Genomic DNA, 25,041 nt, shown 5'->3' on the forward strand with positions numbered 1-25,041 from the left:
CATGACACACATGTTTGGCTAATGTTCTGGCGAAAGAAGAACACAAAACGACTGAAAATAATAGTTAGATATCAAACGACTTTTGGTTTCTCTTTGTAGTTTCGTTAGAATATCTTTTAATCTTGACACTTCGTGAATTCTTAGAAGAACCTTACAATTTTATATTTATTTGTAGGCAAGGTAAAAATAAAATACATACAAATATAAGAATAATTTCACAAATTCCTCCCTTTGGAGAGTATTCGTTGGCCAAAAATGCCGGTTGATGATTCGGCAAAAAGTTTGATTTATTTACTCTTTTCGCAACGATGAATTTAGCGATTCGTTAGCATTTTTGGCACTAGCTTTCACAGATAGCAGCATAGCTCAAAGATCCAATCAATACTGATACGATAAGGGGTCCGAGTACGACTGATTCATCAAGGAATTTACTATTCTACTGATTATGCTTTCTGACGAACTCCATGAACACATCCTCGAAAGTTGTGTGACTGACCGAGTAGTACAATATCTGCATTTCTGTCTTTATGCTCTCCATGTACTTAAAGATCCCGGACCACTTTATCTCACCGGTTGGTATGCAAAAGGTTATTATTCCTCGGTTGGAGTACTTTTCGCTGGGGAAAGAAAATTGGTTTAGGGATGTGGGATTGAACACTAAAAGATATTGGTTAAAAAATACAATTACTCTTTACAGAACTAGTTTCATTAAATCTGCAGTACATTTCCTGCAATGTGATGATAATTGCATATCTGTGTTATTGCAAATAAAACGATAAATAAGAACATTTATTATAGGACACATATTTTATTCTCGCAGTCCTATGTTTGACCTACTTATTTATCAGTTTTATCTGCTTGGCTAACAGACAAATGCCAAATATTATTTGATGGATCATGGTCCTAAATTTAGAACCACAAGTTTCAAAATGGGTGTTTTGGCTTTGTTAGAAAGTGCTTAGTAATTTTAAAAAGATTAAAAATTCAAAACCAACCATTAGTTTGGTAATCAATTAGTTTAGCATACCTGACCGTGCTATAGGGATGGTCCTCCATAAAAACTTCCTCCAATCTCTGAAGTAGACGCTCATAATCCTCCCCGTTGTCTGATTCCAGGCTCAAGACCTCTGTCCTTTGAGAGCTCCGCTGCGACATAGTGATCGATGAATGCCTTTGACGGGGCGGTCGAGAAGAACCGGCAGAGCTCCCAACTTCACTTAATTGATTCCAATCCTCATTAGCCGCATTGAGTTCCGCTCGAGTGCCCAACTTCACCTTGATGAAGATGCCCATGTTGAAGCGATACTTTAATCGCGACAGGGATCCGAAGCACAGAAGAGTACCGCGATCCATGATGCCCACATTGGTGCACAGGAGCTCGCACTCCTCCATGCTGTGCGTGGTGAGCAGGATGGCCCGCCCACTGCGACGGATGCCCTCCAATAAGCTCCAGATTTCGTACTTGGCGTGCATATCCACGCCAGCGGTGGGTTCATCGAGGCACATCAGAGTGGGCGCCAATATGGCCATGGCAATCATCAGCTTCCGCTTTGTGCCATTGCTGTAAGTGCTGATACGCTTATCCAAGTGACGGACGAGTCCAAAGCAGTCGGCCATCCAGTTCACCAGTGACCTGATATGACTCCGTCGGATGCCATTGACCATGCACCAGAAGCGCAGTGCCTCCCTGCCAGTCATGTACGGCGAAAGCATCTCCTCCCGCGGACAGAAGCCCAAGTGTCGCAGGCCGTTCTTGGGGTGACGCTTCAAGCTGAAGCCCTTGATGTGGATGCTGCCCACCGTGATAGATTGTTTGCCCGAGATCATGTAGAAGGTGCTTGACTTGCCCGCTCCGTTCCTGCCCAGCAGTCCAACGCATTCGTATCTAAAAGGAAGGTTAATCTACTTATTATCATTATTATAAACCTTTGTTTTCACTCACGGATCAAGGGCCAACGATAATGATCGCACTGCCAATAAGTTGCCGTAGCGCTTGGATACGTTCTTAAGAATAAGAGGATAGCGCGAGTATTGCCTGGTGGTCAAAAGATCCAATTTCTGCCGGATTTTGTTGACTTCTATGTCCTCGAATTGGAAGTTAGGTTCAACTTTTTCGTTTCTTACAGCTCTTTAAAAGTGGGAAATTAGTATCTTAACTCTTAATTGTTTCATTTAACTCAACTGGTAAAGGTATTTAATACGACGCGGAACCCAAGTCATAAGGACCAAGGTGAAATAAACCAGTCCTGTAACGATCAGGTAATTAAGGTTCCTAAAGGTGTAGGGATGCGAAGGCTCTTCCGGATTGTCAGAACCTGCATAATGAATTTCAGATCCGTAAGCATGTAGAAACTTATCCATTTTTATGATATCCTGCAAGCCACAAAATAACGAATAATGTGGATGAATTAAGAGCACGGCTTCAAAAAGGAATAGCGAAATTCATTGCTCTTGGGATGGATGAACAGTGCAAGAATCCCTAAGAAAAGGTATTTGAATAAATTATAATACTATAAGGCAATAAATAAATAACTGGTTACCTATCATGTTGACGTACAAAATGATGCTGAACATCCTGCCCAAGTCGTTGGACAGAAGTCCCAACAAGTAGGTAAACGATATCACAGAGAATCCAAAGGCGAACAGAATTATCGTTAAGGAAATAACTGATCCCGAGGTGAATCCGGCGAGTATGATTATGGAAATGACCATGAGGACAAAGAGGCAAAAGTCCCAGAAGAGGTGCGAACACCAATAGGTGATCCTGCTCATGCCACTGCTGAATTGCAGATGCTGTTCGAAGTTTTGTCTTTCAGTAACTGGCAACACGGCGAAAATTGAGGTCGCCAGGATAAGATAAAGGAACACGAGCATGACGTATTCAACGGAACTCTGACTACTAAGGCTTCCGAGTTGGAAGCTAAATGAATCCTGATAAGGCTTGTTTACAATCCCGATCTCCAGATTGGATAGCTCCTGTCCAATGGCCGCGTAAACCAATCCCAACGAAAGTGGGGAGCCGTGCTCAAGATTGTAGTTTGACCAGGCGGTGATCGAGTTTTCCTCGCTATTAAAAGTAGCACCAGCCAGAAAGGATCGCTGCACCTTGGTCTCGTCCAACTTCATCTGATTAAGAAGATACTCGTGTAGAGCAGTTTCTCCCGTATCTTGGACATCAGCTCCTTGGCCCACAACGATTTGCCTGTAGCTTTTGACAAGCATATTGTTCTCATCATCGGATTTTACCACAAACACTGGCTTGGAATAGGGACTGAGATCCGTCACCAGCAGCTCCGAAAGCTCGTGTTCGATCATGAAGAGGATTACATCAAATCCGATGACCAGCAGGCAGATGATGATCGGCAGCAAGATGATCAGACAGTAGAGCTTCCGATGGCGCCAAGCGAAGAGGCGCTTTTTCTCCATGATTGCCCGCCACTGGTTGCAGCACTTCTGCCGACCATTATCCTCACGGACCTCAAAACTGGGCAGTATATCTGAAAATTGCAAGAGAAAAGACAACTTTAAATAAAGAGACCAGTAACTAATGAAAACGTTAAGTAAAATGGGCTTATTAATTATAAAATCGTCAATAATACTTATTATTATATTAAGTTTAAAAGTATGCATTGATAAGGAAATATTTCTTCAATGCCTACTTTTAGGTTGAATGTATGTTGTTAAGGTAAGGACTATTTTATATGAAATAACAATAAATACTGACCAATCAGAGACGCCATGGGCGATGAGCGCACCATGACGTTGTGGGAATCACGCTTGTTCGCGGCCTCCATCATCTCCTCTCCAATCCGCAGAAAAGCACTCCCCAGCGTGGGAGCACGCACACTGAACTCCTGGATCTTCAGATCCACTAATGCCCTCTCGAAATCCAGAAATAGGGCCGCGAATTGTGGCACATACTTGGTGGGCAGCTCGTAGGACACAAAGACGCCGTACTCATCATGCAGCCTGATGTCCTCAAATCGATTCTGCAGAAAGTGCGTCACCTCTGACACCTCACAGGCATACATTTTGGTGCAAATGAGCAGGTAGAACGAGCCTGCGTCCGACACCTGGGTTCCATATCCCAGCACCTCGCCATCGCAGAGGACCACTATCTGATCGGACACCACCTCGGCCTCGTGCACATTGTGGGTGGACAAGATGATGCAGCGCCCCTTTCGCTCTTTTCGCAACAGATCCCACATCTCGCGACGCAGGAGGGGATCCAAGCTGGTGCCCGGTTCGTCCAGCAGGAGGATCTTTGAATTAGCACACAGTCCACAGCACAGCAGTAGCATCCGCTTCAATCCGCTGGGCAGATCCATCACCTTGATGTTGGCAAAGTCCTGCAGTTTTCCGATCTCCAGATATCTATCCGCCTCGGCAGAAGCCTCCTTTCTGTTCATCCCCTTCAGCCGGCAGTAGAACTTGAGGTGCCACCTGGTCTTCAATTTTTCATAGAGCACATTTTGCTGCGGACAAATGAACATCGATCGGCGGGCCTTCCTCGTCTCGGTGACCATATCATATCCATTGATGGTCACCTTGCCGGAACTCGGCTCCACAAAGCCGGCCAAAAGCATGAGGACGGTGGACTTTCCGGAGTCATTATGACCCAGGATAACTGTGACCTCGTCCTGGTAAAAATCCAGATTGAGATAATTGACCGAATAGCGCTCGTTGTAGATCTTATCAAGTTCCCTTGCACGGATTACAAGTTGGCGGTTCCTTGGCCACGCTTCTTCCTGATGCTGATTTTCAATATCCCCGGCTCTTGATCGCGGCCGCCTTTTCCGAGGACACCAAAAGGACGGTTGGAGTGGATAGTACCACTTTCTTCTGCCAAAACTCTGCAGCTTCTCGACATAAGCCAGGATAAGCAGGTGAACCAGACTGCCAAGCAACATGAACATCAGGATGGGACCCAAGGTAATTAAGCCCACGGGATCAGTTCCCTTGAAGAACTCACTCCAGCTCGATCCCAAGTTAAGGTTCTCATTATTGATGATATCTCGCAATCCCATGGCCAACGAGCTGTTTAGGAAAAACAAGGCGAAAATAGCACGGAAATAAGTGGGCCTGTAGCCCATTAGTAGAAGGCGCCAGGGAAGGCCACTAAGCAGGTGCACAACCAGGATGGCCACCTGAACCCCCACGGTGTCCGAGAAAAAGACCGAGAACATAAAGGCAGAGCTCAGGATCTCCAAGTTGTAGACCAGGAAAAAGACCAGCACCACAGAGTAGTTGCTCAGCGGATAGAAGCGCCATTTCAGCAGAATAACCATGAACAGAGTGGGAATGGACAAGAGGACAAAGCCCACCAGAAACCAGGAGAGCCAGTATACCCATGATCTTACGCCCAAAAGCTGCAACATGGCCCTCAGATGCTGCCGCCTCTCCATCACAATCATCTAAAAGTACATATTAACTAAATTCAACACTTAAAAGAGCTTGAATATCGTACTTGAGCCAGATATGCAGCGGATATGGAGAAGGGCAGGAAAAGAAAGGAACCGGCCAGAGCCACCCGATTGTCCGTAACCGTTTCCTCCTCCTTATTGGGTTTGGGATAGCGTTTTAGGAAAACTTCCGGTAGTCGTGCATTTTCATTTTTGGCTCTGATCAGCGCCTCGCTCAGCTTGGCCTGCACAACTAGGAATCCCTCGACTATATAGTAATCGGTTTCCAGGTTTGAGTGCTTGTAGATTGCACTGCTGTCCCATCTCAGCTTCGGATTACTGAATAGGTGGAGTGGAAAGCGCAGGGCCACCGTGACTTTGTCCGGAAGAGCATCAATACCGCTGAAGCTGTCATCAAACTCTATGCCAACGAAGCCGTGTTCATCCCTCGTTACGAGGGCATCGTTCAGCTTATGGGCGTTGGGAAAGGCTTGGCTGCCTGTGGCCTTAAGGTCGCGAACCACATCCTCGATGAGGCCCGCCACCACAAGATTGTCAGGCGAGTAGTAAACGTACCTGGTTCGACAAGGCGGCCTTGATTATTTTGGCAGTCAGTGGAGGTGCCTAATACGTACGGCCTTTTCGTTGTGATATTGATGGGTGGATGCTCTTTCGTCGGCTCCTGCTGCGGTTCCCGGAACAAAACCGAAGCCGAGTAGATGACGAAGACAACGATGGGCCCCACAATGATGATCACGGTGGTGAGCGTGTTGGCCAACTGCAACCGAGCCGTCTTGCAAATGACCAGCCACAACAGGCAGATGCTGCTCTGCGGTTTCGCCGGCGTTGGACCACTGGACAACATGTGTACGAACTGCTAATTTTTGATGGCGCCAACACGTAGACGACACGTAAAAAATATATAACAAACTTCACGTAAACTCCGCACTAAAACGTTTCGGCTTCCGTGTTTTCATTTATTGTGTGGATGTTGTTTTGGGTGTAAATTAAAGTAGACTCGAAAATCCGACGGGAAACGTCAAGCAGCTTACTTCTTCTTGGACACACCCACGGTGCGACCACGGCGACCGGTGGTCTTGGTGTGCTGGCCACGGACACGGAGGCCCCAGTAGTGACGCAGACCGCGGTGAGAGCGGATCTTCTTCAGGCGCTCAAGATCGTCACGCAGCTTGGAGTCCAAGTTGGAGGAGGTCAGCTGCCAGTACTTGCCATCGATGATGTCCTTCTGCCTGTTGAGGAACCAGTTGGGAACCTTGTACTGCAGAGGGTTCGAGATGATGGTGACCACCTTGTCGACCTGGAAATGAGCGTAAAGCCGGGATTAGTGGGCGTGTCTTGAGTGGGCTGGGTTCCTCTGGGTTACCTCCTCCTCGGTGCATTCACCGGCGCGCTTGGTAAGATCCACATCGGCCTTCTTCAGCACAATGTTGGAGTAGCGACGACCAACTCCCTTGATGGCGGTCATGGCGATGCCAACCTTGCGCTTACCATCGATGTTCGTATTCATGATACGCAGGATGTGCTGGAACTTCTCTGGGATGACGAGCGACTGCAAGGGATTGAGAAAACATTAGTACAATGCATTCCAAGCCATGCGATTTTCGCATTTTTTGCAACAGAAGCCAACTAAACAGTTAGTTTCTCTGAGGTCAATCGCTTTTGATGACCAGAATTTCGGTTCTTTTTACGACCACTCACCATGTTGCCGTTTGTATTCTCGTATTTACTCCTCACTGCAACAAATAAAAAGATATTTTGGTTAAAATTAATGCAAAATCTAACGCGAAGCACACCACTCACCGGAAACGGGAAAAGAAAAGAAGGCCGAAATAATGTGGCTCCCTCAGGCGCAAAGAAGGTACTAAAAAAGGAACACTATGTTACACAGCGTGCTGCTAACTCGATAGCTCTGTGCTGTTTTACGCACTATGCTCCAACCCAACTTTGTAAATATAAAGCCCGCGATGTATTCAAAACCTTTTAAAATCAACCGAACAGAAATTTTAAGTTCCTAGTGAACATTTTTTTAAAATTAATTATTTTAATTGTATACTATTTTTCAGTTTACTTCACAACAGAATGCCCTTATGCTCGTTAACCTTTAACGATAGTATAACATCGTTGGTTTCCGCAAAGCGCCGTTATATGAAAAGCATGCAGAATGGATGAAATAAATGGTACTTTAAGCTTGCAATAAAAACTAAAATAATAAATTAAATTAATTTTTTGAAGCTCTAAGCTGCGTGGGACACGATGATATTGTTTCCCTACGAATACTTTGCACAATGGCTCGAGATGACAAACATAGTCTTGAGGAAGTAGACATGTATGGGAACACTGCTTTATTGAAAGCCTGCTATTTGGGCCGATATGAGTGCGCTCGAACGCTTCTAGATTTTGGAGGAAATATCTATGCCATTAACTACTTTGGACAAAATGCCCTAACCTTAGCAAGCTATGCTGGTCATTTGCCTCTAGTTAAGGAGCTTTTACGTCGAAGATCTTACAATGATTTCAATCTTTCCTCAATGATCCCGGCTGTCTGCGTGGCCATCATGCAAAACCATTCCGCCCTGGAGGCATATTTTACTCAGTTGGATCCGAAAAACTTAAAAGAAATTCAAACAGTTCATGGTGAGTACATCAAGTTTTTTTATTTAGTTTAGCTTTCATGTTTGTAAACTGGTTGCAGGTCTAGGAGTTAAAGATCTACGCCGAATGATGAAACAAGCAGCACGTTTGAATAGGAAGAACGTTGCACCGCCCTGTACTTTTATTGATAATTATCTGCGTTAATATTTTGTGACGTCATTATTTTGCAATTTATAAATTTAGTTTAAAATATAAATTATTGTCCTTAGTGTGACCACATGCTTTATATCATTCTCTCAAGTTGGCAGTTCGGGTGCGGGGTGCTATTGATAGCTGCTCTTTGTGCAATCGATTTCCCCTGTGGCTTTTCACATCACTATCCCGCTCATTTAGCCCGCCCGATCCAATCCATAAGCGAAAATTTGCCCACGTTCTTCATTCATTTTCTAGTTACCGCCGCGGCAACATTCCTCGAAATAAGTTTTTACTTTATTAACTAACCATCAGTTTTTTGGAGAGGCACCTCATCAAAATTAAACAGAGTCTAGTTTATGCGCGCAGAATTCGCATATTTTGCACTACTTTGTAAACAATAAAACAATTTAAACATGTTTGAAGCACGCCTGGGTCAAGCCACCATCCTGAAGAAGATCCTGGACGCAATCAAGGATCTGCTCAACGAGGCCACCTTCGATTGCAGCGACTCCGGCATTCAGGTATAAAATACACGAAAAATTTCATCATAAGAAGTAATAACGACGCATTTTTACCCACAGCTGCAGGCCATGGACAACTCCCATGTGTCCCTCGTGTCCCTGACCCTGCGCTCCGATGGCTTCGACAAGTTCCGCTGCGACCGCAACCTCTCCATGGGCATGAACTTGGGCAGCATGGCCAAGATCCTCAAGTGCGCCAACAACGAGGACAATGTGACGATGAAGGCGCAGGATAACGCCGACACGGTCACCATCATGTTCGAGTCTGCCAACCAGGAGAAGGTCTCTGACTACGAGATGAAGCTGATGAACCTCGACCAGGAGCACCTGGGCATCCCCGAAACGGACTTCTCCTGCGTCGTTCGCATGCCGGCCATGGAGTTTGCTCGCATCTGCCGCGATTTGGCTCAGTTCAGCGAATCCGTGGTCATCTGCTGCACCAAAGAGGGTGTCAAGTTCTCGGCCAGCGGCGATGTCGGAACGGCCAACATTAAACTGGCCCAAACTGGTTCCGTTGACAAGGAGGAGGAGGCTGTCATCATCGAGATGCAGGAGCCGGTGACACTGACATTTGCCTGTCGCTACCTGAACGCCTTCACAAAGGCCACGCCATTGTCCACCCAGGTGCAGCTGTCGATGTGCGCCGATGTGCCGCTGGTTGTTGAGTATGCGATTAAGGATCTGGGCCACATACGCTACTACCTGGCACCCAAGATCGAGGACAACGAAACATAAGCCAGCTGCGATGCCCTCTCATATTTATATCCCGATCTTATCCTCTCATTCTCCCGCGTACAATTCATTCCTAAGTTTAAGTAAAATCCACGTATTTGATCAATAAAAGCTATATTGTGTAATGTTAACTTTTGGTTTTGTAAATTGTCCAATTCTTGTTGAGAGTATTAACCGTTTATTGGCATTTTATGTATAACACTGGGTATAGTTTAAGGAGGGAGATTGCAAACAAATATACATATATAATAATATAATGTGAAATAGTATATCAAACACCTGGTGTACCGGAGATATACATTCAGACGGTTTCGCGTGGGATAGGCAAAGAAAACTCGGCGTACCTCCAAAATATTTTAAGTTTAACTTGGTTAGCCTCCATGGTGCCAAAAAATCTGGACACACTTTGGGGAGTGTGAAAATAAGGGTAATTGGCGAATAATCTATACACTTGTATATAAGTACTCGTTTCGTATCAGGCACATATTCGGGAGTTTTGCATTAAACAGCGTTTAGCGAGTGTGTGCCTGGAATCAAGAGCGTTAATCGTAATACATAATAAATAGTGCGTGTTTACACGCTTCCAATACTTGCATACTTGGCTTGCTTATGCTAAAAGCTATATATCCTATACATATTTTGTGAGTATATAAAACATAGAAAGCCGTGTCATATAAAAGTGTATAAAAAACATTTGAGATTACAAAGTAGTAAAAAGCAAGAAGAGTGCGTTTAACAATGAACATTTCGTTCCTGCGCATAACAAATTTCGGTTTATACACCTATGCGAAAGGAGAAATCCAAAAGGGATAAATGCAGGTGACAATATTTTACAGTGAGGCTGAAACGCCATTGTCACTCACAATTACCATCGGTGTTTATTGTTCCTCGTTGGGTGTTGGGTTCTCCAGTCCTATAGGCGTATAGACCGACTGAAATTCATCCTAGGAAGCAGCCAAACTTGTACTGGGACTGGAGGAATCTTCGGTGTCTGGTGAGTTGACTTTGTCATTGGTTTTGTGCTTCGGATTTACCTGAAGCAACGTCTGTAAAGATTTAATGCAGTTTTTGGATCCCTCCATCGCTTCATTGGATAACTGAGAAAAATGAAGTGAAATTAGTTTAGTTTATTTCGTTTGCCAAGAACTTTCATACCATAGTGAAATTAAGAAATCCATGCGGAAGTCCCTCCAAAATTTCCAAGTTCACTTGGCGACCAAGTCGCTTTAGTTTCTTGGCAAACATAACGCAGTCATCCAAACAGGGATCCATATTCAGAGTCTAAATGGGAAGAACAAATTATTTAGTCATTATTATTGTACATAACTTATAAACTTACAAGTATTTTGGTCTCTGGGAGCTGGGATAGCCATTCGTCACTCGCCCAGTAAGGCGATAGAAATGGATCCTTAGGCACATCGAAGGCAAACTCCTCGCTGGGACTCCTTGCTATCAAAGCGTCCATGTTGCGCACATCCTGCTGACCCATCAGATTGCTTCCATGGATCTCGTAGGATTGCGTGCAGCGGGTCAAGGTGGTGGTTATATTATTAACAGCTTCCTGCAGTCGTCCGTGCAAGGTATCCATCGCAACAAGGTCGCGACCTGTCTCCACCAGAATATCGTCATCCGAGCTGATCTTGGCATGTCCATTGGCCTGGGCTTGTGGTGCCTCAGCGGCTGTGTCCTCGGTTACCTCCATGGTAGCCGTGTCAATAAGATATTTGTCCAGAAAGTTGTCAATATAGGCTGCACAGGCTGGATCTTTAGGTGGGTCGGCGGAAATTTCGACTGGGTAGTGGACAATGGGCTGGGAGTCGTCCTCGAAGGAAACACACGAACTGTTGTCGCCCTCGCTATTTGGTAGATCGGTCCGTTCCACGGTCTGGCTGTGGTAAGAAGCCGAGGCACTGGCAAATGTATCGCTGCTCTCGTCATCGCGTTCGGTGTTGGCTTCCAGCGGCGTCAGCGGACTTCTGGCCATCGAGGTGCGGCGACTGGAGTTCAAGCTACACACGTTCGATTTCTGTGCGTTCCGAATCTGCGCAGCATCCTCCACATGCTTGGCATTCTCCTGCAGCGTCTCCTGGGCAGGTGCTGCATAGGCACGAAGGCATCGCATCATAAAACCAAAAGGCAGCAGTGGATCCATCAGGCAGAGAAGGCGGGCAGGACTGGGCACAAAGCTAACGAGAGTCGGGCAGTAGGCGAGGAACAGTCCATCGGGCACTCGGACTCCCTGCTCGATGCACTTCAGGGCCACTCCAATGGAAAGGTTTGCCCCTGCGGAATCACCTGCACACACAATCCTTTCAGCCGTTGTGCCCAGAAGTTCAGTATTTTCCAGCAGCCAGCAGTAAGCGTAGTAAACCTCTTGCAAGGCGCGTGGAAATGGTGCCTCTGGCGCCAAACTGTAATCCACCGAAAGAATGGGACAATCCAGGGCCACAGCCCAGTCGCGCAAATAAAGTTCGTGGGATTTGGATGACTGGGCCACAAAGCCGCCGCCATGGCAGTGAAATAGAATTGAGGGACTTGGCGGTGTGGGTTTGTGCCAACCGCGATATTTTCCTTCGCCCAGCATTCCCGATCTTCTCTTGGCGCTCAACAGGCGAACCGAAACCGGCAAACCTGGTCCAAGATGAGCGGAGGGCACTGGAATCTCCACAAAGTCATCATCTCCCTGGTTCTGATTGACATCACTGCTGGGGTTTTCCATCGCCTTGAAGTTCTTTCGTCGCGGCAACTTCAGCGGTTCGGCTGGCAGTTCGATCAACCGATTTACCTTTATAGAGCTGCCCACGATGCTGGGGAGCTTATGCATCAGCTCTGACTCAGCCAGAAACCAGAAGGATTTGCAAAAGTCGATCTTGGCATTCTGTGAGATGTTAACAATGCGACGAGCTCTAAGTTCCGGATTCATTAGATACTTGCCGCTGGTCCACAAGCTGCGAGTGGTCTTTATGATGGTTCCGTCGCCCTCTTGCGAATAGTACGACTCCGAATAGCTGGCCATGCTGATGCCCAGAAAACGGAGAACGCCGCGAATCGAGTCGCCGTACTGGAAGCCCAGACAGCGCCCGTAAAAGCAATACTGGTTGATCGTGTCGCCCAGCTCGAAGAGCTGTTCCGCCGTATGGTTTCCACAGGCAAAGAGATCCCCCGTGTTGAAGGACCACTGGCGCAGGATCAGCAGGTACTGCAGACAGGTGCACAGTGAGGATAGGAGCTGCGAGCACGCCTCCACCTCCTTCATGTAGAACTTCTTGCGAAAGAACATAGTGGATCGGGTGGCCGTGAGCTGCTGGCAAATGCTGATTCCATGCGTAATGCAGGCATTGGTCACGTAAATAAAGCTGCGGTAGCCATTTCCTGGCGTTTGCTCATCGAAGTCGTACTCATGAGCGAACTCATCGATCTGCAAGACCAGCCGGTTGGCTAGGACAATAAAGTCCTGCCAGGCAATGTGAGCGGCGTGCAATCGTTGACCGAATTCGGTGTGGTCCCTGGCAAAAAAGGCGGCATGATCCTGGCAAGCGGAGAAAAGATTTCCGTAGGCCGGTTGCAGGTCGGCGGGTACGTGGGTGTCCTTTCCATTCACTGGCTTGTGTGGGTTATCGTCCTCGTGGCCCAATTTCAGATTGTCATTAAAGAGGCCAATCAACTTGGGGTTTCCCCTTTCGGCGGAAGCCGCATCAATCATTTTGCGCTGCAAAGAAAATTAAGTTAATCCATTTGTTAGCCACTAGTGCACACAAAGGCTATCTGATTTACACGAACACACTGGCAGGTGATAAACCAACTGCAACGACTGAATTGTTTTTCCGGATTAGAGTGACTAACTTGAAGGTATGAAGGTCGTCTTAAATCTAGAGCTTTAAAACCAGTTTACATTTTTGCATTAGATTTGAATAAACAACGAGCCGTTATTTGTGTTATATTTGGCAATATAAAACAACTAAATGACTTTGACGTTTACAAACGATTAATTACAATGTAAAGCGAAGAAAAGCCATAAAAACTTTCACTTGAGAACTACGCACTGAGACAAATTTTCTTAATTTCTTAGTGATGGGGTGTCATGCTTGTATTCGGTTCTCCTTTATATTATCCTTTTATAATTTACTTACAAATTAAAATGTCTATTTTTAGCTCAATACATTTTTAATTGGGCTAACTATTGCGGCATCTAGCATAACTATTTGTTACAAGACTTTGCGAGCGATTTAACTGAATGACGATTAGAGTGGCTGTGTTTAATTATTAAAGTTCCTTGGACATTACAATAGGGGAGTTCCGAATATTTTCGTTGTTAACATTTCCAAATTATGTTAAAATAAAAAAAATATCTAAATATTCTATTTAAATAATATTTTAAATATGAAAATGACACTGTTTTTCGATATTCCTTTCCGTCGAAAAGATTGTTTGTTAAATAATGTTCCTTTCTGTAATCGTTTAAACCACATTTTTATATTATGAAACAGTTTGTTTTTATTAAAAACTTAAATAATTGACTTATACTTAAGCTGTGGATTAAAAATGAACGACTTCAATTTAACAGAAATTAAGAACTGTTTCAGTGAAATCATGCTATAAATAACATTAAAGAATCCACTTGTTTTTCAGGTCTGAGTGGATTTGCCAACACCGTAGCTCTGGTCACACTGCAAGTATAAAAATTTCGCAATAGGGGCTCCGTTGCTTAATAAATTCGCGGCTATTAAATGCACTATGTTTTCCTACTAGTCGGTGTCAGAATAACATAACAATGAGTGTCAGCATTGTGCAGTACTACGGCAGCCAGCAGAGCAAGTGTGGCTATTGCGCCGGCACCAACTGCAGCCTGTCGCACGGTAAGAAAATGCAAAACCAGTCCGGTCCCAGGTGCAATGTACCCATTAATCGCGCATTCGTCATGCAGGTATGCACGCCTATCGGCTGGACTGTCAGGACTACCAAGATCTCATCGATCGAGGATGGCGCCGCTGTGGAAAATACTGCTACAAGCTGCGCAACCAGGAGACCTGCTGTCCCTGCTACACGATTAAGTGCGACGGGCTGGAGTTCAAGCTGTCCAAGTCGCACAAGCGCATTCTGCGCCGCATGAATCGATTTTTGCGCGATGGCAAGCGGGAGTCGAAACCGGAAGCGGGCGATATGAAGGGTGACGGCGATCTCGATGACGCCACAGGAGCTTCCGAGGTCACTGCCAGCGAGCCGCAGCCACAGCTGCCCGATAAGAGTCCGGTTGTAATCAATGTGGAGCAGGTTGCATCACTGGCACGTGCTCAGAAAAAGACGCCGATCAAACAGGCAGCTGCTCCACCGGCTGAACCTCCAACGCTGGGCTCCAACAAATGTGGGTATATTCGGTCAATGTTGAAAAAACATGTTTATTTTACATACATTTATGTTTATCAGCTGCTGCACCGATCTCAAACACGCCGCGCAAGAAGGCCAAGCAAATGCGATTGGAGCGCCGGCAAGCCAAACTGGGAGACACCGCCTCAACCTCAACGAAATCCCTTTCCCAGGAAAAGAGCCTACGTGACTTCTTGTCATCGGACAGCGAGACCAACAAGCATCAGCTAAAGGTAAGTGACTGGAAAATGTTTGTAGATTCATATTATTGTTAGACCGTTTGCAAAGCTTAGTGGGAGGGTTAGCGTGATTCTTTGTTGTAATGTGTTGATTTGTGATTTTGTGTTCTCTATGTTCGACCCCAAAGTAAGGGACTTCCTCTACATGTAGACCCACTGTCTTTGTGCTGTTTGTGTTCTTGCAGATCGTTTTGGTCGAATCCTCAGACACACAGCGCACTTGTGCCGATGCAGTGATCGAGTTGTATCGCAAATACCAAATAACCATTCACAATGATAACCCCGCACGCCTCACCCTAGCTAGTATGCAGCGGTTCTTGGTCAATTCACCTCTTAAGGTAATTATAAATGCCTATTCACCTTATCGAAAATGTATTCACAGCTGCGATTGGTGCACGTACACGGCGAGGAATTCAATCGAACTCTGACCGAGAGCTTTGCGCTCTACAAAAAGTATCAGATATCGATACACAACGATCCGCCCGCAGATCAACAGGCCTACAAGGATCATCTGCAGCAGACGCCCATGAAGGTTTTACCTATTTCTAGTGTTTTGAAATCGATATTTAATTTTATTTAATTGATCCCGGCTTACTCTTTTTCGTTTGCAGAACGAAAAACCAAACGATGGTCCCGAAATGGGTTATGGATCTTTCCATCAGCAATATTGGCTGGATGACAAGCTGATTGCTGTGGGCGTGATTGATATTCTGCCAGGCTGTGTTAGCTCAGTTTATTTCTTTTACGATCCGGACTACAGCTTCCTATCACTAGGCACATATGGATCACTCAGGTAACCAAAGATCTGCGAGTATCAAAACTTTATTACATAAATAGAATCCTTTCAGGGAAATTGATTTGCTGCAGTCGTTAGCCGAGAAAGTGCCTGCCTTAAAGTATTACTACATGGGTTTCTACATTCATTCCTGTCCCAAAATGCGCTACAAGGGCAAGTTGTCCGCTTCTTATTTGCTGTGCCCAGAGACTTATGAGTGGATACCACTTACAGATGGTAAATTTTGTGTTTACACAACCCTTAGCTCTTTCGTACTCTAATATTATCACTGTGTAGCCATTCGTTCGAAGTTAGACGAACACAAATACCAACGCTTAAACCCAAATGCTGATGCCAAGGATGTGAATGAGTTTTTAATGGAGCATTTAGACGAAGTTATGTTGCTGGTGGATGCTAAATCCTGTGCTACGTACAAACAATATGTGCAGGTATGTCTTACATTGAAATTTTATACAAGCCTATACTTAATGTGAATCTTTGACAGCGTTGCGGTCCAGACCCCGATGCCGATACAATGATTGAGTACAGCAAGCTCGTAGGAAAAGACTGTGCCCGCCGCATGCTATATGTGAATACTTCGTGAAAGATTCACACTTGAAGAATTTTTTTGTTTATCCTCTCTGTTTAAAATCTTAGTCAAGCTGCGTTTCTTACTGAAATTATTCGATTGTTTATTTACCGTTGTCATTAGCAAAGAAGTACTAAAATAATTCTCATTATGAAGGAGCAAGATGTGTTAAGCTACAGTTGCGAATTAAATAAGTTTTAAGAACGCTGCCATTCAATGGTCATGCACCTTATATAATGTTTATCTTATGTTTGCGGAAGATACTTGATTTGCCTTCGGTACGTTGACTCCAGACATGTAAGAGAAAAGATGCTTGTCATTAATTCATATCCGAACGGCTGACAGTTTCCACTCATAATCACTGCTTATCTGAAACAAGCAGCCAAATGCATCAATTAAGCTTTATGGACCGGCAACACATATGTGCTCTGTTGGTAGAAGTTGGAGATAAAGTACATTATATGGCCCACACATCGTGAGATAGTTGGCCAGGAAGCTAAGTGTCGCCATAAAGTCAAGCAGCGCTGAGCAGCCGAAAGTAGCGAATGTGTTTTTAAAGCTATTCTGGAAATAGAGTTATCCGAGGTGAGCGGTGTGAAAAGTTATTTGCGGGTATCGGTGAATATTTAATAAATAAACTCAAGCCCATAAAGTGGGCTCTGCGCTTCTGTGGCTTTTCACTGTCATTTGCCAAGTGCGCTAATTAAACAAAATTGTAAAACAAGTGAAACGGTCAAGTGAGTTTTCGCGACACGTGTTTTATAAGCGTGTTTTTTTTTAATTTATTGAGCTCAGGTCTGGTTTTTGGGCTTTTTCAACTGTAAAAATGTCTACGAATTGCGGCTGTAAACTATTCTAAGATTCGCTTGGCTGCATTTACCCAAATAATTAGTACAAAGTTAATATAATGTGGTCATATTTTTGAATTATTAGTCACCGTGTTTATTGATTTACATTTTAGCACGATTTTGTGATTTTTTGTTTAAAAATTTGTCGGTTTTTTGCTCGCGAATCGCATGCGATATTTGGCACGCTATCAGAAAGCGTTAAAAAGCGACAGTCGACGGCGAGCTTCAACCGTCGACAACAATTTAAACAATTTTTAACCGTTTTGTGCGCTGCCCGACCGCTGCTGCTGCCGCTGAAATTGCGACTGCGGCAGGTGGAAGTTTTGCTTAAAATCGTCGCCCAAGTATATATGCCATTGGCAGTCGCCGATTTAGCTTCATTCGCCGCGCGACGTTCTCAGCAGTTCGATTCGGCCGGCGAGCTCCCAAATAAGTAGCCACCAAAGCCATATATAAAGTGAGTTCGGTGCAACCCCAGTCATTAACGCAGTTTTCGGGGCTCTCAACGGGAAAGTCCAGTTTTTTTGAATTTTCGAAAATATCCGCCTGCTGCATTTCGAGCGTATCATTTGGCGCCACAACTCCATCCGATATTTTTTGGGGGCTGTGTGTGGTAAAATTCCATGCAAAATTTGTGTCACGAAGAAGTACGAGAAGAAAACATAAGCGAAGATAAACAGAGATGACTTTGAGTGTTTTGTGATCGCGAGTTGTTTTTTGTGCTAACAGTGCGGTTAATATTCCATAATAAATCTATAGGAAACACCTAGAAAGACAGGCCCTCTTTTAACTATTCTTTATGCTTGGGTATTGAAACAAAAATAGGAATATTCTGATTTCCGCTTTCGAAAAATTTTAACAAATTTAAATTGATTAACAATATTTCGGTTCGAATTGACCATTTTCTAGAAAAGGCCATTTTTCTGCATTATGATTTTGATTAAGAGAGAAATCGGTTCGATAAGAAAAGCCAGAACTGGCCTGTTTATGTTTGGATTGGCGCTTATTTCAAAAAATTTGCATTTCAAATAATAACTGGTTTCGTTATTTCGATTCATTGAACCGCGACCACTATTCGAAACAATTTCAATTTGTTTTGTTTTTCGCTTTCGGGCAAGTGATCTCTGGGTTCCGCTAATTCCAGGCCTTGGCAACAACCCGGGAAGTTATAATCCCCGGTTATTTCAGTTGGCCAAGGATCGGAGACTTTGGACCGACTACTGTCAGCTTGATTGAAAGAAGTATCTGGGTTAATGTACAGGTTTGGGTCTTCGCAAAATATTCACACAAGCCGATTTTATTTATGCAATGATATTCGAACCGTTTGCCCAACCAACGAACATTTATTCATATCGCGAAAATATGAATAGCACGGGCCAGTATTTGACACTCGTGATTTTTATTAACAAGTGCGTGCAATTTTCGCAATTGTCGCATGGATTTCTTTTTATTTAGTGTATCGAAAAAGTAGTAAGCTGTTTACAATCGCTATAGAGTGTGTATTACTATTTCCCTGCGCCACGTAATTTTCTGAAATTTAATTATAACGTGCAAAAATGCAAAAACACAAATTATATGATTTCAATGGGAATTGGTGCAAAATGGCAGTTTCGCCCGAGTGAGGCTATGAGAACCGAAATTGAGCAAAAACAATGATCTACAACAATAACGGCCAACTAACTGGGTTCATTACCGGTCTTGATTTGTTAGCCAGTTACGCTTGATTGCCAACAGTCGAAATAATTTGCAGAGTTCTATGCCCAGCCACATACCAGAGTCAAACAAGGCAGATAAGTGACAGCAAATGAGGCACTTGTGGGGCAGAGCAGAGGATCCCCCAGAAAGGGGGAAGGGGAGAAGTCGAACCCCAAACCATGTCAAGTGGGTAACCAAGTCTTATGTAAATGGAACGCGTGTTGTGAATATCCAACGTTTCGAATACAAACTCTTGTGGGCTTGTGGAGTCACCTAAATATTGCGTTTTTGATCCTCCGCAATAACCGTTTTCCGATTGTAAATCAAATCATTTATCGTGGTAATACTTGTTGGCCAAGTTCGCCAACAGGGTCCACTGCGATTGCGGCTAATTGACGATTAACCTGACTCTAATGATCGTCATTTACCAGCTGATGGCTAACTTATCACGACCATGCCCATGCGCCATATTCGACTACACTGTATAACTTTACAACACATCTTTATTGCCCATAAATTGTCGAGCTGATTTTATGGAGTCTCCGTCATTGGAGGCAATGGTTGATAAAGGCGTAACGCTGCAGATTAGAAGAGAGGCTGGCGCTGACTTAATTTCCCCCATATAACCAAGTAGGAAAAACCAAAAAAAAGTAAGCAGCTTTTGCCCTAATGATTTGTTTAGGCTTTTAGAACTTGCCCAGTGCTTTCGGGTTATCGGGATACAGATCGCGAATGGCTGAAACCAGCCCTGCAATTAGAGGTTCAGTAACTTACTATTAAGCCCAAATTAATGCCGAAGGTCATTAGCTGCGTTCTTTGATCTTTTCCCAAAGGTACAATTAAAACGAATTTCAATTCACGTATGTGCGAATCAATAATTCAAATCTGACGGCCCAAATATGCTTCGTTCCGATTGTTAGCCAAATTAGTTTTCCCGATCCGATTTCGCGGGAATTCACATCCAAGTCACGTAAACAAATCCTAATCAATGCAATTCTAGACGGGTAAAAGGTGAAGATTGCCCCCAGTTTCTTTTTTTCCCCATAGATACAGTTATCTACTCGGAGGATACGATATGATAAAAACGAGGTTTCTAAATTTGGAACGAGTAATAAGGTGGGAATTACTTTTACTGCCGCTTGTTTTTCATCTCTGTAACAGATCGTAAAAGATAAGTTTGCGGTTTTTGAATTATCGTTCCTTGTTTCATTCAATGCGCTTGCTTATCACCTAAAACGATTATTTATGAGCCTCTCCTAAAAAAACATTTAATCGAATTTCACGATTTAAGGGGCCACTTCAAACTTTAGTGAGTACGGGAAGTTTTGCTTTTGGCTTTATTAATTTGTGTTTTGGCCGGAAATATAGGGCAGTAATTAAGCAAGAAAACAAGTGTTCGGCTTTAATTCACAGACCGCATTATATGACAGTGCTATTATATAAGAGAGTTGAACAGCTTTCGCGCAAACATTTCTTTTGTGCGAAATGCAGCGAGGGCAGCTGTTTAAATGCTTCAATTACCCGAACATGGCTTCGATGCGATGTGTTCTAAGCTATACTATCGCCCAAGATTGTATCCCCGATGGGGTGATACGAAAATGAGGATAGCATGACGCCGGGCAATTACCAGATCTAGCAGATATATCCGCTCAGCTTCCTCGATTCCGGCCCTCGGTGAAATTGCGACAGCGTCAATGCCAAAATGCCGTTCGACACTTTTGTGGCACGATCGGTGTGTTTGGTAAAATACATTTAATGTAGTCATGCATTTTGTTGCGGCCTGTAACTCAATTTGCCTAAACGGGGGCTCACGTGCCGTCCGTAAAGTGCCAAGTGGGACGTGCTTATAAAATTCGAGAAGTACTTTGCACGCAGATACCGCCGAAAGTGCTCTCGATTGATATGGTTAGGTGCAGGGCCAGTTCTGAATAGATTGCTACACGTGCACTTGCGATTATCGAGTTTTTGCCGGCAGTATAGTGACATCTTCATGCACCTAATCGGCTATCACTTTCGAATTGGAACTATAATGGAAGTTAAATAGAGCTGAAACAACAAATGTGTTACTTTATTGTTACATGTGCGCTTCCTAACAATATAAGTGGATTGCTATAAAGAACAAATGAGTTGCAATAAAATTTAATGAGCGGTAAAACTAAGAGCTTAAATTCAAATTAATCAGGCTTCAGATATATTGTTAAAATATCATTTCCGGAAACTTCATTACTCTTTATATTTTAAAAGTGAATGCAAAAAGTCAACGGAGATTTATCACTAAACAAATTTATTTGGAAAGCGTTATTTATAGACAAACAAAAACGATGAGTTTTGACAGAGAGTCCTCGTAAAGGGAAATTTATATATTTTTTTTAAATTTTACACTAAATTTGAGCATATTAAGGTCTAGCTGTAATTAACTTATTAAAAAAGTGGAGTGAAAATTAGATAATCAATTTATTTCCTAAAACGAATAGCAGTCGAAAGACTTATTGCTTTTTTAAAGTGATCTCCAATGAAGTTTTTGCTATTTTCGGCCCCTTTTTTTACTATATAATAATATAGACAAATTATTCATAGGAGCTAATTCGATTTGATTGCCATTTTATGCAAAACTGCTTATAAACATTTATTTAAAGATGCGGTTGACAATGGGCCTCCAAACATAGCTGGCACCGACCATTTAAATGTAAATTTATTGAAATGAATAGACATCTTTTGGATCAGCTGTTACCGAAAATAGCCAACAGTGACTCGGCAGCAAAAACCTCATTAAATTTATGCGCCAAAAATATTGGCAAATGCCTCGGGGAGTACCCCGTCATACTCGAACTCGAGTGATCTGCATAAAAGTGCTGCTAACAGCTTCCTGTTGTTGTCGTTTCAGCTGACACCTGACGCGAGGCACCGGAGCCATTAAAAAAGCCGCCGAAATGGCCTTCATGCCGTGCTGTAAGTACCCGAAAAATATTGCCAAACTCTCGGATTTGCCCGGAGCTCACGAGTCATATGCAAAAAATGTCCCATTAATAACATCTCACGTGATCTCCGTTCGGCGAAGTGAAGTCCCCGAATTATATCGATCTCAAATATTGAAATTCGCGCATGCGCAGCCCATTAGAGATCTGTGACCCGCCCCAACGGGAATAGATATATATCCAGACCGCTAATTGCTCTAATGTGCTGCGAGGGGCCTGTGCCATCGAAAATCGAATAACAACCTGTCAATAACTGTCCATGATCAATATTTGCTGTCGTTCGCAGTCTATGTGCCCAAGCGGATCAACGTGGCGATCATGCTCTTCATGGCCTGCCTCCTCAGCTACATGATGCGGGTGAATCTCTCCATCAACATCATCGCCATGGTGGACGACACGAGCAGTCACGAGAACGGCACCGAGGTTGAGGCCTTGCCCAATGTGAGTTTCACTAAATACAAAACTAAGGGGATTTTAAAGCACCTCAATAAAAACAACTACTGTTGTATTTAAATACAATTTAAGTAGTTTTTTTTTAAGGAATAATTATATAGGTAAAGGCAAAGGTAAGGTATACACCTAACATTCCTTAACCGAAAGTTGTCACAATTATTTATAAATTAGATGAATATAGATTTCACTTGGATGACATTCATAAAAATGATTTATTTTCTAGACCAACTAAGCACCTATATTAATTGTTACCTTTAAATTTATTTATTTCCAGTACGGACCTCGTTATAACTGGACGCAGTCGGATCAGGCCCTGTTGCTGGGTGCCTATTTCTATGGCTATATGATAACCTCTTTGCCCGCCGGCACCTTGGCCGAAATGCTCGGAGGTCGAAATGTGGCTGGATACAGTTGTTTGCTCGCCGGAATACTCACGGCTTTGACTCCGGCGGCAGCTGCTTGGGACAAGTATGCTGTCTTCGCCGTGCGATTCCTGATCGGCTTCCTCAACGGAGTGGTTTACCCGTGCTGCCACAGCCTGGTGTCCAAGTGGTCTCCTCCGGATGAAAAGGGAAAGTTCGTGGCCTCGTTAATGGGCGGTACTTTCGGCACCGTCATCACGTGGCCAATTAGTGGAGTGATCATCGAGAATCTCGGCTGGGATTGGGCCTTCTATATCGTCGGCATTTTCGTAGTAGTTGTGGTGGCCATATGGTTCTACCTGGTGGCAGATACTCCCGCCAAGCACAGCACTATCAGCATAAAGGAGAGGGAGTACATCGAGAATAGCTTGGGCGACACTCTGAGCAACAAGAAGGTACGTTTTTCCCACTTCTTATGATTCCCAAGCCACAAAGTTTTAAATATTCGAAAATTTCAAAAAATGTGTCATAGGAGCTCCTTCAATATTATTAGAGCAGTCATATAGGTTTTCTATGGTTTGAAGATAGAAGCAAAAAAAGAAATGAATGGAACCTAAGTCGTATAGTTAGCTAAAAATTTTTACCTGGTTGAAAGTTAACAAATATTTGCACTTTCATAAATAAGATACGCGTTGCTTACTTATTGGACAAACGTAAATATTGCCTCAACACAATTTAAAAAGTCTATACTTACTCAACCTTAATATCAGGCATTAAATTATTCAGTAAATATTTTTAAAATATTTTTTTGTTTATAACTTGATTATATTTTTTGCAGAAGTGGCCACCGTACAAGGAGCTGATCTTCTCGCTGCCCTTCTGGTCGCTGATGTTGCTCCACTACGGCAGCATGTGGGGTCTGTTCTTCCTGATCACGGCCACTCCAAAGTTCTTGAGCGAGGTCCTGGGCTTCAATCTCTCCTCCGCCGGCTTCCTGTCCAGTCTGCCCCATGTGGCACGTCTCCTCTGTGCCTTTGGATTTGGCGCAGTGGCGGATTTGATTCGTCGTCGGGGATGGTTGTCCGTAACCCGCATGCGAAAGGCCTTCTGTTTGCCCTGTAAGTTGATATGAAATATTCAAATGAAAAGTATTTCTCTACTATTTTTATTTTTACTTGCGTAGCTCACATTCTGCCGGGAATAATGCTAATAATCTTGGCCTATTTTGGCAAAGATCCTTATGTTTGCGTGGCAATTATGACTATTTCCCTGGGTTTCAACGGAGCTGCCACGGCTTCCAATTTGGCCAACTCGCAGGATTTGGCGCCCAATTATGCGGGAACCCTGTACGGAATAGTCAACTGTGTTGGCACCACTCCAGGAATCTTTTCACCTCTGATTGTGGCCGCCTTCACAAAGAATGAGGTTTGTGGGGTTACCTATTAAATATTTGTAGATAACTAATTAATTTTTATTTCCTCATAGAACACAATCGACCAATGGCACTGGATATTCATCATTGGAGCCGCTGCCTATATATTGCCCGCCCTGTTTTTCTGGGTCTTCGGATCGGGAAAGATCCAGAAGTGGAACGAAGTTCAAACCACCGAGTCGCGCGAGGATATTGTCAACACAAAGTTATAGTTTGTGCCGTGGCAATCACCTGTGATGTTGTATCTTTAGTATTATGCCATAACTGCGATGTGTACTTGTTTATGGAGAGTCCTATTAAAGCTTTAGCCGTGTATTTATTATTAATGATAATGGTTTCACTTGGCGCACGTGAATTGTGACTCACGAGTCAGCTGAGGTCGAAACCAGTTCCTCTTAGATTGGCGCAACGACCTTAGCCTGGATTGGGGGGAAACACTTTGGCGAACTGGTTGCGGCTCTTTGCAGAACTTAGCACTCGTACTAAAAAAACGGAATTGACACTCATAATTAGTAAAATGCTAATCAAAATTTGAGGACAGTTTTAGCCGATAAATTCCCGCTTCTAATTGCGAATTAACGTCATGTTTATACGAGTTTTAGTAGGTTATGAGTGAAGTCAAAAGCGCAATTTATTGGGTGCGAAAATTCAATTTAAATTCAAAATTAAATTATTAGTCATCAAAATGGTGCGAATTAAGATAACTAGTTTTGGAAGGCGTTTGCTTTTAAAGATACGCAAGGATTACTGATAATAAATTTTGGATTTTCATTTCAAATTATAATTAAACATTGTTAATCAAAAACACAAACAGTAGAACAGTAATTTTTAATAATAAGTTCGACT

At 43.7% G+C, this 25,041-nt stretch overlaps 7 protein-coding genes across 8 annotated transcripts; 4 read left to right on the forward strand and 3 right to left on the reverse strand.

Moving 5' to 3' along the window:
* Positions 1-137: 137 nt before the first annotated feature.
* On the reverse strand, positions 138-6,271 carry LOC108094867 (ATP-binding cassette sub-family A member 2). Its single transcript, XM_017195689.2, is given in 9 exon segments — positions 138-617; positions 1,028-1,885; positions 1,943-2,128; positions 2,183-2,432; positions 2,435-2,479; positions 2,541-3,497; positions 3,725-5,414; positions 5,468-5,978; positions 6,038-6,271. Coding segments are annotated over 9 exon segments (4,908 nt in total). The 5' UTR covers positions 6,268-6,271; the 3' UTR covers positions 138-436.
* A 68-nt stretch (positions 6,272-6,339) lies between these two features.
* On the reverse strand, positions 6,340-7,542 carry LOC108094740 (40S ribosomal protein S18). The gene is made up of 5 exons (XM_017195488.1): positions 7,530-7,542; positions 7,224-7,265; positions 7,122-7,156; positions 6,787-6,972; positions 6,340-6,720 (listed from the first exon to the last, which is right to left on the reverse strand). The coding sequence occupies exons 1-5, from the start codon at positions 7,540-7,542 to the stop codon at positions 6,451-6,453; spliced, it is 546 nt and encodes a 181-aa protein (XP_017050977.1). The 3' UTR covers positions 6,340-6,450.
* Positions 7,489-8,289, forward strand: LOC108094870 (DNA replication inhibitor plutonium). The gene is made up of 3 exons (XM_017195692.2): positions 7,489-7,600; positions 7,656-8,057; positions 8,116-8,289. Exons 1-3 carry the CDS (start codon positions 7,585-7,587, stop codon positions 8,217-8,219), a joined length of 522 nt encoding a protein of 173 aa, XP_017051181.1. The 5' UTR covers positions 7,489-7,584; the 3' UTR covers positions 8,220-8,289.
* Positions 8,290-8,401: 112 nt separating this feature from the next.
* On the forward strand, positions 8,402-9,594 carry LOC108094869 (proliferating cell nuclear antigen). Its single transcript, XM_017195691.1, has 2 exons — positions 8,402-8,731; positions 8,792-9,594. Exons 1-2 carry the CDS (start codon positions 8,624-8,626, stop codon positions 9,464-9,466), a joined length of 783 nt encoding a protein of 260 aa, XP_017051180.1. The 5' UTR covers positions 8,402-8,623; the 3' UTR covers positions 9,467-9,594.
* Positions 9,595-9,618: 24 nt separating this feature from the next.
* Positions 9,619-13,704, reverse strand: LOC108094868 (hormone-sensitive lipase). Its single transcript, XM_017195690.1, has 4 exons — positions 13,594-13,704; positions 10,803-13,172; positions 10,619-10,744; positions 9,619-10,560 (listed from the first exon to the last, which is right to left on the reverse strand). Exons 2-4 carry the CDS (start codon positions 13,164-13,166, stop codon positions 10,408-10,410), a joined length of 2,643 nt encoding a protein of 880 aa, XP_017051179.1. The 5' UTR covers positions 13,167-13,172; positions 13,594-13,704; the 3' UTR covers positions 9,619-10,407.
* Positions 13,705-14,115: 411 nt separating this feature from the next.
* On the forward strand, positions 14,116-16,662 carry LOC108094918 (arginyl-tRNA--protein transferase 1). Of its 2 annotated transcripts, none has more exons than XM_017195768.2 (8): positions 14,116-14,319; positions 14,388-14,825; positions 14,888-15,060; positions 15,252-15,404; positions 15,678-15,859; positions 15,915-16,078; positions 16,139-16,290; positions 16,347-16,662. In XM_017195768.2, exons 1-8 carry the CDS (start codon positions 14,235-14,237, stop codon positions 16,443-16,445), a joined length of 1,446 nt encoding a protein of 481 aa, XP_017051257.1. In that variant the 5' UTR covers positions 14,116-14,234; the 3' UTR covers positions 16,446-16,662. The 2 variants fall into 2 exon arrangements, with proteins under 2 accessions (XP_017051257.1, XP_017051258.1); XM_017195769.2 differs by lacking the exon at positions 15,252-15,404 and adding an exon at positions 15,449-15,598.
* Positions 16,663-17,633: 971 nt separating this feature from the next.
* Positions 17,634-24,521, forward strand: LOC108094920 (sialin). Its single transcript, XM_017195770.1, has 7 exons — positions 17,634-17,735; positions 21,858-21,922; positions 22,235-22,389; positions 22,676-23,218; positions 23,602-23,881; positions 23,947-24,188; positions 24,249-24,521. Exons 2-7 carry the CDS (start codon positions 21,904-21,906, stop codon positions 24,405-24,407), a joined length of 1,398 nt encoding a protein of 465 aa, XP_017051259.1. The 5' UTR covers positions 17,634-17,735; positions 21,858-21,903; the 3' UTR covers positions 24,408-24,521.
* The last annotated feature ends 520 nt before the right edge of the window (positions 24,522-25,041 follow it).

Source organism: Drosophila ficusphila, unplaced genomic scaffold (assembly GCF_018152265.1).
Source record: "Drosophila ficusphila isolate 14025-0441.05 unplaced genomic scaffold, ASM1815226v1 contig_414, whole genome shotgun sequence".
Taxonomy (NCBI): Eukaryota; Metazoa; Arthropoda; class Insecta; order Diptera; family Drosophilidae; genus Drosophila; species Drosophila ficusphila.

Coding starts and splice junctions, on each gene's coding strand:
- LOC108094870 (XM_017195692.2), top strand. Junction 8,058..8,115: donor AGAAATTCAAACAGTTCATG/GTGAGTACATCA, acceptor AACTGGTTGCAG/GTCTAGGAGTTAAAGATCTA.
- LOC108094740 (XM_017195488.1), bottom strand. Junction 7,157..7,223: donor CTTTTCTTTTCCCGTTTCCG/GTGAGTGGTGTG, acceptor TATTTGTTGCAG/TGAGGAGTAAATACGAGAAT. Junction 6,721..6,786: donor GTGAATGCACCGAGGAGGAG/GTAACCCAGAGG, acceptor GCTCATTTCCAG/GTCGACAAGGTGGTCACCAT.
- LOC108094868 (XM_017195690.1), bottom strand. CDS start 13,166: ATGATTGATGCGGCTTCCGCCGAAAGGGGAAACCCCAAGTTGATTGGC. Junction 10,745..10,802: donor TCCCAGAGACCAAAATACTT/GTAAGTTTATAA, acceptor CTTCCCATTTAG/ACTCTGAATATGGATCCCTG. Junction 10,561..10,618: donor GATTTCTTAATTTCACTATG/GTATGAAAGTTC, acceptor CATTTTTCTCAG/TTATCCAATGAAGCGATGGA.
- LOC108094920 (XM_017195770.1), top strand. Junction 22,390..22,675: donor AGGTTGAGGCCTTGCCCAAT/GTGAGTTTCACT, acceptor ATTTATTTCCAG/TACGGACCTCGTTATAACTG. Junction 23,882..23,946: donor AAAGGCCTTCTGTTTGCCCT/GTAAGTTGATAT, acceptor TTACTTGCGTAG/CTCACATTCTGCCGGGAATA.
- LOC108094918 (XM_017195768.2), top strand. CDS start 14,235: ATGAGTGTCAGCATTGTGCAGTACTACGGCAGCCAGCAGAGCAAGTGT. Junction 14,826..14,887: donor AACGCTGGGCTCCAACAAAT/GTGGGTATATTC, acceptor TATGTTTATCAG/CTGCTGCACCGATCTCAAAC. Junction 15,860..15,914: donor GGCACATATGGATCACTCAG/GTAACCAAAGAT, acceptor GAATCCTTTCAG/GGAAATTGATTTGCTGCAGT.
- LOC108094869 (XM_017195691.1), top strand. CDS start 8,624: ATGTTTGAAGCACGCCTGGGTCAAGCCACCATCCTGAAGAAGATCCTG. Junction 8,732..8,791: donor GCAGCGACTCCGGCATTCAG/GTATAAAATACA, acceptor TTTTACCCACAG/CTGCAGGCCATGGACAACTC.